At 42.1% G+C, this 12,002-nt stretch overlaps 1 protein-coding gene across 3 annotated transcripts in view; it reads left to right on the forward strand.

Moving 5' to 3' along the window:
* The first annotated feature begins 1,613 nt into the window (after positions 1–1,613).
* FAM83B (family with sequence similarity 83 member B) overlaps positions 1,614–12,002 on the forward strand; it is a 57,782-nt gene continuing 47,393 nt past the window's right edge. Inside the window, exons 1-2 of one of the 3 annotated variants that reach the window (XM_076332960.1) lie at positions 1,614–1,714; positions 6,466–6,969. In XM_076332960.1, the coding sequence (XP_076189075.1) occupies positions 6,526–6,969 (444 nt within the window). In that variant the 5' untranslated portion in view covers positions 1,614–1,714; positions 6,466–6,525. Of the gene's footprint in view, positions 1,715–5,850; positions 5,897–6,465; positions 6,970–12,002 lie in introns of those variants that run through there. The other 2 variants (XM_076332959.1, XM_076332961.1) reach the window with 2 other exon arrangements.

Raw genomic sequence — 12,002 nt, forward strand, 5'->3', positions numbered from 1 at the left:
GTCTCTAAGCCCAAGACGGCCTCCGACCACCAATTCAGTCAAGGTCAAAAGTGCTTTTGTGATCATCCGTCTACCATCCTACCCTTTGAAAAATAATTTTAGAAAATAGATCTGCTCTTTTAAAAATTTACATGGCCCCACCTCTTTATGGATAAGTTTCCACAGAAACACATTCTCCTTCCTGACCACACATTTTCATGGGATAAAAAGCGGTGTGTCCTAACTATGAAGTACTAAGTACATTTTAAAAGTTTGTTTGTTTTTACAGCAGTTTTTCCCCTTTATTTTTCATCAAAACCAGGGAAATTCTTTTTCGGGTATGAGTAGAATCTAATCATTTAATCCAGGTGATCCTATGTCTGTAAAGGGTAGTCCATGAGTATATTGACACCAACTATTTCCTCTTGTGCATGCCTTTACCTGAATTAACTGTACAGAAAAAGACACTGCCTGGTGGCCACCAGACTTATACATTTATATATGCATATTGTTGTATAGATATTGCATTATTTTTACTTTTTTTTTTTCCTCAGAGAACCGTCATCAAAAAGTCATAGTAGAACCATGCTTAGCTTCAGAAATGGGATATACCCTGCACTTACTATTGGGCAGTAAAGGTTAGAAAAAAAGTTTGTGCTTAAAGCCAGACTGGATGAATTATTGCTGATAAAGCATAATTGTCAGGGTTACAGTGCATTGTCTTAAACAGCTCATGAAAAAGCTGCCTGTAGTTATGCACCACAGGGTATGATATGGACACAGCCTATAAAAAGTTTTCTATCTATTGCCGTTAATTTAAAACGACAAAGAAAACTCAGTGTGCTTAAGCCTTGGTGTGCTTCAGTCATGCACACGTGACGTGCTGATCTGTCGGCAGTTGCATGACCCTACTAAAAAGATGATCGTGTTTTGGAAGAGCCTTTCAGAGGGGGCTCTCAAATGTTTCCAAAGGCGGGACTGCTATGTTGGCGTGCCCTGCCTGCGGGCAGGTGAGGAGGATGACGCTGGCTGCAGGAAGGCCCGGCCGGCACCGCAGCCAGGATGGGGGGCTCTGCCTTCAGGTCCGTTTCTCTAACCTGAGACACCGCGAGCAAAAGAAGAGCATTTTAAAGCAACTGAGCTACGGAAAGGGGGCTCATCCACACAACCTAATCTGAAGGTCTCAAATGGGTATCGCTCCCTTGCCATGACTTCCTCCCCCGGAATTAACCTGGAAACTGTGACTCGAGGCTGACGGGTTTATTTTTCTTCAAGCCAACGTTTGCTTTGAGTTTCATCTCCCACGCACACGCACACCCCGCTCCCAGGGGACCCCCGGGGGGCCGCCGATCTGCGCGGCTCGGGCCGGGCCCTGCCCCGCGGGACCGCGGGCGCCCGCGGCTGCCGGGCCGCCCGGCGGGCAGGGCAGGGCGGGGCGGGACGGGGCGGAGGGGCCCCGCCGCGCGCCTGGGAAGGCGCTGCAGTTCGCTCCGCGCGAGGGCCGGGCTTCCCCAGTTCAGACAAGTCCTTACCCCGCTCCCGCGGCGGGTTTGGTGCGACACCGTCCTGACATGTTGTAACTGGTTTCCACACCCACCGCGCCTGAGAGCGACGGGAAGTACCTGCGATGAGCCCTGCGCCGCCTTGACTGGCCGTCGCCGCGATCGCAGCAGCCGGGTCGAGCCGCCCCGCCGCTCCCGAGGCGAGACCCCACCGCGGGGCACCGGCGCAGTAAGTGAGTCTCCCTTCTGCCTCCCCTGGGACGGGCAGGGGCAGGCTCTGCCCCCGCCGGCCCCGCGCTGCGGACGGGCGGGTGGGGCGGCCGTCTCTCGCCCCGCCAAGGTCCCGCTCGGCGCGGAGCCGCGGGGCGTTTGAAACGCGGGCGCGGGGATCGCGAAATGGAGGGCGGCGGCGCGGCTCCGGCCGCGGGCACCTGAGGGGGGCCGGCGCCGAGCGGCTGGGGGGGGGGGGGGTGGCGCGGGAGAAGGGCCGGGCGGGGGCGGCGGCCCGCGGGACCGGGCTCCCACGCCGCGCTCCCTCGCGGGGCCGCGTTGCGCAACCCGCCCCCCGCGCCGGTCCCGCGGGGGCGCGGGGCGTTGCGGCCCCGCCGTGGCCGGGGGTGACACACGTGCGGTGTCCTCAAGGCTGAGGCGTGTCCGAGCACGTGGCGGTGCCAGCGGAGGGCTGGTGGCCTCCGTTTTGCCTGAAAAGTTAACTTTCTGGTTTAAAAAAGAAAAAAACGACGAAAGAAAGAAGCGGGAACCCTTGCAGTGTTGTTTTTCGCTTGGATTTGATGCCCTTTGCATCCACGGAAAATACTGTAATTTCATTAATAATGAAATAATTGCCTGTCACTGCTTAATGTAGGTAATTATTATTTATTCTTGATACAATTCCGTAATACAAAGGTTGGTGGAAGGCAGCTGTCGTAAAATGCCTGTTTATTCTGTTAAAGGCTGGTCACACCAAGCCCTTAAGGGAGGCTCCTCAGCACAGCCGTGGGTCAGAGGTGCTCAGGTGGATGCCCCAAAAACCATACCTGAGAGAGGGGCCTGCGACAAGATGTTCCTGTGGTTTAAATTTCCTTTAACTGAGGTGGCAAGGTTGAAACTTTATGCGGAAACTGTCAAAGCAATCACATTTCCTTTGGAGAGGAGATAAGGACATCCCGAGGAGAGGACCACGGCCAGGGCCTTGCCCAAGGGCTGGCTGTACGAGCCTGAGGTTAGAGATGCTCCCCAAAGTTGCTGAACAGGAAATTTTTCAAATCCTTAGAATATTAGAAAAGCGGGGAAGTTGCTTGTCTTTAGCTCTAGCCTGGAGGACTGTGCTCCTGGAACCACTGCAAAATGTTGCATCATTTTCTTCAGTGGGCATTTGTCATCTGCTGCTTTTGTGGAAGCTGGGATGCTCTCTGTATCTTTCTGCAAAAAGGCTCATTTACTTTTCTTTCAAAGAAAAAGCTCTCTTCTTGCTGGGTTCCGAGCATTTGTTGATAGAAGGACAAGATGATCACATCAGTGCAGGATTCAGAATTTGTGTTCCTTAGCAAAAGATTCAGTTTTAGCAGCTGCATTGGAGTTTAAATTCAATTTAAGCCCATTAATGGCACTTAATAAAAAAGGTTTAAGTAATTGATCCCTGTGTCCAAGCAGAGAAGATGGCTGATACACTGGCCTGGGATTAACAGCCAAGGTTATTTCTCAGAGGATGAACAACAGCTTTCCTGGTGCTGGTAAAATTTGTGATCATGTACATGAAGTCTGATAAAGCTCTGGAAGCCTCCAGAGATGGCCCTCATTCTGCACAATGTTGCTAATAAAATTGTTGACCTAAGGAAGATCTTTGAAGAATCAAGTTGATTATGCAGAAACCATTATACACGGTTGAAGAAGACACCAAAAAGTTTATTTTAGAATTTTGTCTAAACCTCTGCCTCTCTATCCAAAATTATATTGGTTTCATAGGTACATTTCCTACAAAATAGCTCTTACCTTCTAAGGAGGAAAATAACTGTGTCAAGACATCTAGAGCTTTTGTCAAATATACCTGAAGCCATCATTTTAATTTGGGAGTTTTCTTTGTTTCTTCTCATGAATGTATCGCATGCAGATGTCCTTAATTCCAAAAACCAGAATTAGAACTTTTTCATTTGTCTCATCTGTTCTGTGATTTATTTCCGTGCTGACAGATTTTACATTTACTTTCTTAAATAAATGTGCACTGCTTTAAGCTTGTTTTATAAACGGCACTTGTAAATCAAAGATCAACATCAAAGATGTTCACTGTAAAATAACTATTCTGGTTTGGAAGACACTGCACTAGAAGTCTCACCTTTCCAAGATTATGGTATCTTTATACCCTGCTTTCAGCATAAATCTGAGCATAAGTGGCATTTGACCTATGCCACAATTAATTAAGTCATTGTTTTCAATGAAAAGTCAAATAACATACTATACTATTACAAAAAACAAATCAAAAGAACCAAACAAAACAAAAAATGCACGTGAGCCAGCACACACATGCAATCATTTTGTACCTTTTATTTGATCATAACATTCAATATTTTATATTGCACAACGTTACATATTAAGTTTAGTACTGTTCCCTTATATTATTTTCAAAGGGAAGAGTGAGAAGAAGAAAAAAGGGATTTAGACAAGCTTTTGAAATAAACACGTCTTTCTCAACTGTATATATGAAATCACTGGCAAAATTCCTATTTTAGAAGTATATCCATTCCAAAGTAATAAGAATTTTAGAAATATCTTTCATTTGCCTTTGTAAAATCAGATTTAGTCTTAAATGTCATAATAAGACTGACTGTTTTACTACACTGTTGAGAGTGTTACTTGTCCTGGAGGGCCCTACAAGAGCGATGTGTTAGATTCTCAGTAAAGTCGCCGGTATTAGTGTTCAGACTCTTCAGAACAACTCAGCTGAGTAACTCTGCATTTTGTACTCTCAATAGTTTTTCATTCTTCATCTAAAATGTCTTGAAAACCTGTTCCAGATGGTTGGCTTCCACAGGACACTGATGCAAAAGTTTTAATTTTACAATATTGTAAGAGTTTGACCTTTGAATCAGTCTGTGTTGTCTGTACCGTGTGCTTGGTTCTGCGTCGCCTTACACCACAGGCTGTCTCTGCATCTGGGCAAAGTGAAATGGTATCACTCCTATTTTATAACGTTTTATTTCTGCCTGTGAGAGCAGTGTGGAACGGAGCCCTGAATATCTGTCACAGGAATACATGTAATTCTTGATCAAGGGAGAGCAATCGGATCCCTTTCGCTTACTGCTTTCCAGTTCACCACAAAGAGCTACTCTGGAAGCAGCCAGAAACACTCCTTTCCCCCAGGCTCGAAAGCAATCCTATCTGGGAAGATCTACCCTGCTACTTGGCTGAGAGACAGGATTCAAATGGAGTTATTTCATATGACATGCTGATGCCAGCCTCAGATCTGGATTTTTCTTTCTTGGTCTTTTTTTAACCTCAGACTTACCAAGTTCCTCAGAAATCTTGGTTTAATTGAATGTTTAATTGGACTTTGGAGTATCAGTAGCGTATGGAGATTTTGATTTCCATTCCTTTAGGTTAATGTAGCTAATTTACGTTTCCTTTCAAGAAGATTTAAACTGTTCCCAGCGGACAGTGGAAAGCAAACGCAACGTTTGCAAAAATATCTGAAAGGTCTTGATGTGAAGAGAGAATCGTGTTACTTTTACATGCCAGTAAATGCAATCAGAACTCTGTTTGCCTATTCCTTGCTATTATACTGCTATATTATTAATTAGGCTTGTAGGGAAACCCAATGTTAACTTTCAAGCTATACTTTGCATATGATTTTTGTAACTATTCTGCCTTCCTTGGATGTCCTTCCTACTTCTGCTGTCTTTCTCTTAAGCTTCATGCCCTAGCCCTGAAAGATGAAACAGTGCTACCACGTGTCATCTTTCTATTTTACATCGCCATGCTCGTGCCACCCTCATGAAAATCCCCCCCCCCCTTTTTTTTTGTGGCTTACCTGCCCAGTGCAGAAGTTCATTGCAGTTTTGGTTTTAGGCGAACGGTAGAGTTGCTGGAGTCCAGTAGGGTTGCACAAATGTGAAGGAAGAAACATTGGCCATTTGTCCTCTTTCTGCCTTAAATCCCAAATTGTCGCAGCAGGAACTAACCCTCTCAGCCCTTGTTAAATGAAATAAAAAGATGGTAAGAATGAATTTATAAATCATCAGCAGTAAACAACTTATTACTTTTTTTTTTTCCCAAAACATTAATAAGATTAAAGCAGCCGCTCCTTTTGGCAGAAGGAATGAGCAGGGTGGAAACTAGACATCAGATTGCTGATTCAGAGTTTGATCCCAGATGTGGGAGGAGAAATCTTTCTGGAGTTCCTCATAACTCACTGAAATGAGGTAGGCTGGTCCTGCTTTGGAGCAAGAAATGGATTAGATCAGCATGGGAGAACAGATAGATAAGGAGAAGGACCTAAATGACTGTTGTTTCAAAGAAGCCAGAGAAAAGGAATGTGTTGCAGAGAAAGATTAATGCATCAAAAAGTAAGAAATATAATTGGTTTCTGAAGTGTTTCTCTGAACACTACTCTGTCAGTTGTTATAAAGAGAGTTTTGAAACCCAACCTACGGTAGCGTATTGGAACATGCATTGGGTATTTATTGGTGTTACTGGTACAGATCTTCAGTGTATTATGAGCTCTGCTATAGCTTTTAATATAAGAACTTAATCAAATTACTTAATTATTTGTTTAGTTTTGCCTTATGTAGAAGCAGCTCTTTATCTAGCTCTTTAATATTCATTTGGCAATATTAGTCCCTGAGCCTCTTCAAAACATTTTTAAATTTTTGGAAGGTGCTAGAAAAACTTAGAGCAACATTACCAGAAAAGTATGTTGAATAATATCTGTGTGCGTGTCATAGATCTCTAGAAATATACTGATTGTTTTCTTACTTTTCTCTCTTTACAGATACGTTTCATCAGCTCATGAATGGAAGTTTAAGAGACTTTATACAACATATATGTGAAAATGGAAACTTCATCTTTGCTATCGTCCTTACATGATGAATGCAGATCAGACAACTATATTGAACCTCATTACAAGGAATGGTACCGAGTAGCTATTGATGCTCTAATTGAAGGAGGTTTAGAAGCCTACAAAGAATTTCTTTCCAAAGAGAGATGCACAGAGTTCCTAGCGGATGAGGAAATTGATTATATTTTGAACAATGTTCACAGACTTCCCCAAAACACAATTTATTCCTCTAACCATGCCATTGATGACACCTCTTCCTCGGGAACGTACTGGCCCATTGAATCAGATGTGGAAGCTCCAAATCTTGACTTAGGTTGGCCCTACCTGATGCCTGGAATTTCTGGTGGCACGAATATCGATCTGCTTTTTCATCCACCACGAGCACAGCCTTACACCATAAAGGAAAGTATTCGGAAGATGATACGAGATGCAAGAAAGGTAAACATGAAAAATACTATTGAAAAAAAAAGTGGCAATAATCTAGTTGGTGTTTTACTAGAGGCTTTTTTTTTTCTTCTGGCAGGAAAAAGCAGTCTGGCTGCTTACAGTTCAAACAGAAAGTTTTTCCCAGACTGAGATCGGTCCTTTGGTATCACATGCACCAATGTTATAAACTTTATTTACAAGGGGTCAGGGATTAATTGGAGAGATTAATGAATCATAATTACCATTTTATTGTAATGCTGACCAGTCCGTGAGAAATTTGTAGATAATCAGCACACCTTTTCTTTGACCTCAGTTTAGTATACTTCAAGTGATACAATTCTGTCTAACTTCAGGATATATCCTAAGGTTTCTCTCTTGCGTCAGTGGGAACATGCATCGGTTTGGCATGGTAGCCAGTTGTTATAACGAAATAACACCTCGATGTACATCCGACTCATGTACCTTGAGAGTCTCAGGTTTTGTGATTTTGCATGCCAACTGTCCTTGCAGAAATTAGTCAGAAAGTATTAAAGAGAGCTCAGAAGAAAAAAAATGAGGTTTAGGCAACGAGGAAAGAGATTTTCGTTGGGTACCTTACCTTCATTTCTGACTAATGACTAATTTATAAGAAATGTGGACACTTTTCCAAACATACTTGTCTCCACTTACGGGCACTTGCATCTTGAGTTTCCTAAGGCACACCTGGCTTACACCTCAGTGACAGGGTGCTGTATGTAGAAACCACCTTTTGCTTTCCAGTGTCAATTTTAAAAAAACAGCAAAAAATGTATTAGCATGCAGATCGGTTTGACCCTGGGCCACGTTACCTCTTTAAATATATGTGACAAGGTTTCAGAAGTATACCTAGCAAGTACATCGTGCTCCCCTTTCTTCCCCGTGAAATAAATGGGGTTCTGCGTGACTCTACGGGCTTTAAATCGGTAGGACAGGCTCTAGCTTGAGTGCATCCGTAAACACGTCAGTGGCTGAAGTGTGCGTGTAAACATGTGCAATAGAAACGGACTGAAAAGGGCGGGGAAGGGAAGGACAACATCTTTTTACAGTGTCTCTCCTCTACATAGATAAGGCATATAATTTGTTGCCATTATAGAGTTATCACTAGGCCTTTTATCCTGCAGTTTACAGTCTAGAATGACTGTACGCTCAAGGAAGAGGAGAATTAATTACTTCTCTCCCTCTTTGTGTCTTTCAGAGTGAGATCTGGTGTTTTCTGCTTTTGTATGTAGTGAGGCTTGACCATGACTTGCCTGAGATACTCTGTGATCTTTTTCAACTGCAGCTTCTGAGCTACCAATGTATCCACTGTAAGGGAAACCACAAGAACACAGTTAACTCTATTGCCAAGTCTAGTTCACTTTTGCTACAAGGCCTTGAAATGCCATGGAGAAAGGCTGTTTCCCGTTAGTTGCCATGCTTTTTGTGCCTAGCTGGCTGGCTGCATGCAGTCCAGTCCCTTTCCGACGGCTCTCTTAGCTGGTGGTGCTGCCTTGTAAAACGCCATTTTAAGGAGTATGCCTGCTTTGATTGCAGCTATGGAGAAAAAGTAGGTGTGATTTTTCCAACCTCTTTGGAAGAAGGTTGAGTGCATAGTATATTGGCTCTCTGATGTGCTTGTGGTGCTTCCATTTTATAAAGAGGATGTTATGTATGTGACACTGTCAAATCTGACAGCTGAAAGGTTTGTTTAGTTGATCAGCACAACCTCAAAAGCAACAACTGTGACACTTTTGATACAGTGGTATGGGTTGGTTGCTTCAGGAAGCAACAATTAAATCTAAAAGATACGGTGTTGTTCAGCCTCTTCTGTCTGCAGATGCATAGTAAAGTTTAAAGGATTTCTAAGTAAGGTAAAGTAAGGTATTTAAAACATGCTTACAGCAGGCAAACACTTTGTAAACAGGCTAACCTACTTCTCCTAAGCCACTTATAAATATATAGTTATATTAAACAGGGTTCTTTGTTATGTAGTAGTGGAGATGTGTAGTCTTACGAGAATATTCAAAGGAAATAGGAAAAGGTTACACAAGAAAAACAGAAACCTGTAAAGAATAAACAAGTTCTTCAGCAAATCACATTAAACCAATACAGCTCTAGGCAAAATCTATGGGAATTTCAGCAAACTTCTGTGGGAAAATAAACAGACTGTTGGATGCAGGTGTATTCATACCACCTAACTTTAAGCGCCAAACCCGAGCGCCTGAGTTCAGGCACTGATTTCCCTGGGCTACCCGAACACTCGGTACAGTTGGAAACCAGCTCCAACAAGGGCAAGGCAGACAATGTTTCTGCACTGATTCACTCCATGAAGGAACCCATTCGATATATATTATTTATATTTATATACTAGCCAAAAAATTCATGAAGGAGACTGAGCCAGTTGAAATCTAGATCCTTTTGAATATTTGGAGATATATAAGGATAAGATGACATTATTAGTGGTCTTACTCTTGACCTCTTTCATGCTTGATGCATCACAGTGTCACTTCTTAAAATGATCATTACATATGTTAATTTTGACCTTAAGAAGACATGTTGTAAACAACATTAAGCAACTCGCTTGCTGACAGTGACTTTTCCTGACTAAAGGGGTAAATAATTTGTAAGGCTATGCTACACTAGACTAAAACCAGTGACTATGAAAAAGTGTCGTAAGAAAATCCTGTCACTTACGTGTTTCTTAAATACATAATCTGCATAAAAATTATGCACATCACTTTCATGGTAAGTACAGGCAATATAATAATGGAGTTTTTCTTACAGAAAAACATCAATATTATTAAATCCTAGAAAAATGAGCTAACCATTTTAAGGAGATGAATCCATGCTTGTGATATATGTTTCTGAACTTGTATTAGAGCAGGGGAACTGTATTGTACATAGGATGGCATTACATTGCAGTCTGTACTACAGCAATTCTGCGGGATAGGTGTGATGTTAGCAGAGTGCCTTAGGTCAAACCTAACATGTCAACAAAATGGGTTTGCTGTTGGTGTAACTAGACGTCATCTCCAAATGATACAGCTTGCCAACCACCCTCCTCTGTCAACATAACCCGTGTTCATACAAGGAGGCTGTTTGGCATGACTGTGTCAACTGGGGAGACACAAGTCTTTTTCAGATGTTGATCTAACCATGTGGGGAAAAACCACTGCAAGGTCTGTCTGACCTTAATGATGGATGGACTTTTGCAAACAAGGCAGTAGCCTTATTTCTCATGTGTTTTGGAGGCTTCTACCTTTAATCATTGGCAGGTTTCTGGCTTCCCTGAAGCTTGAGGTGCTCCTACAGCCTGACTCATCCCGGCTGGGCTGTCTGAACTGCAACTGATAATGTTTAGCAGTTTTTCCTGAGAAGATTATTCATCTGGGAAATGATATCAAGATGATTACTCATCTGTGTCAGGTTAATGTGAAACTTCCTTCTCTTACTGTAAAGTAACAGAGACTTCAATAATGAAGGGTCCTCTCCCTGTATGACTTTTCGTAAGAGTTGCCTCAAAACCGTCAGTTATGAGGCTTGTACATGTGTGCAAGAAACAGCTCGTACTGTCTTCTCAGGTGTGATTGACAGGGTGAGGCAACAGGGAAAGGACAGGACAGAGCACCAAAGGGTCCTTCTGGCAGTGTGTTTTTCTCTTACTTCATTAACTGGATTCCTCTCTCCACCACCGAGACATTCCTGCACAGTTTTAGAGAGAATGCGTAACTCTGAGTCTTTTAGATTGATATCCAAATAAGGATCAGCTCTTCCTGGAGAGAATTCAAACCTGTTTTTTAAAGAATCATGTTGTTTAGACAACCCAAGGATTGCTGGTTTGTAGCACAAGCCAGAAAACACTGGAAGTCTTCCCTGACATACTTTTGGGATTTCTGGTGGAATGTATATTCGATAAATATGCAATACTTCTCACTGATTTTATTTAATTCAAATAGACTAGCAGCCTTAAGCCTGGGTTCATAAAATCAGTGATAGTTGTAAGACTTTTTAAAAAAGTTAATTGTTTAGAAGCTTAAATAGAAATGTGGATGGTTAGTGTGTTATCATTTCGGAAAATCAAAAAAGGCAATTGTTTTTGCTGAATTACTCATGATTGGGCTTTTTAATGTGAGAAAGAGTTGCAAAACTTGGACCCTTGGGAAAGAATTAAGTTGCACTGTAAACGAGTGTAACTTACTGTTAAGTCTTGCTGGACCCACTGTAGGTAGGCCCTTAGTAAGTCAAAAAGGACTTTTTTTGAATTCTTGTGAGAGAGTTATGTACAAAATCTGATGCCTGTGTTGTCTTCTAGAGCAGTGGACCTAGTCAAATAAACAGATCCAGTTGACTCATTTTACAATCTTATAAAAAGGAAAATGTTTTCTTACAGTTTGGGGTTGGTTTTTTTTTTTCATTTTGTTTTATTTTGTTTCAGGTAAGAGTGAGAGGTTGTGTATTACAGAAAAAATGATTATTCACTATTGATCTCATTTGGTTGTGTGTATAATACAATAATAATAAAGTATTATTTTAATTATATAAAGTAAATAAGTCTAGTATGAAAGAAAATCACATTCTTTACATGAAGAGTGATGTTTCTATACAGAAGGAAACTTGTACAATATGGGTATGTTGAGCAATCTTTTTTTACTCTCTCAACAATACTCTTTGCCAACTATTTTAAATGTAATTTGAACACAGACTGGAACATGATAATGAATTGTGCTTGTGGCAATGCTTGTCTTAGCTCATTAATTGCAGCAGTCCAAGCAGATGAGAGAGAGGGGCTGCATTTTTTTGTTCATAAAAGCTAGAGCAATCTGCTGAATTCAGGGAGAGAGAATAGATGAATGCAGTAGTCATCCCACTCAGAAGTTTCCTATATTCTCTGTAGAGTGTCTGATAAACAGTGGATATCTTTTTTAAGCTGAGAGTAACGCATAGAAAGACTCAGTTCTCAGCTGAAGATGTATAGGCAACATTTTCCCTGCCAAAATATTCTACCCCACAAGGATTTCAGCAGGTGCTTTTTGGTTCAGCTGCTATGC

Source organism: Aptenodytes patagonicus, chromosome 3 (assembly GCF_965638725.1).
Source record: "Aptenodytes patagonicus chromosome 3, bAptPat1.pri.cur, whole genome shotgun sequence".
Lineage (NCBI taxonomy): Eukaryota > Metazoa > Chordata > Aves > Sphenisciformes > Spheniscidae > Aptenodytes > Aptenodytes patagonicus.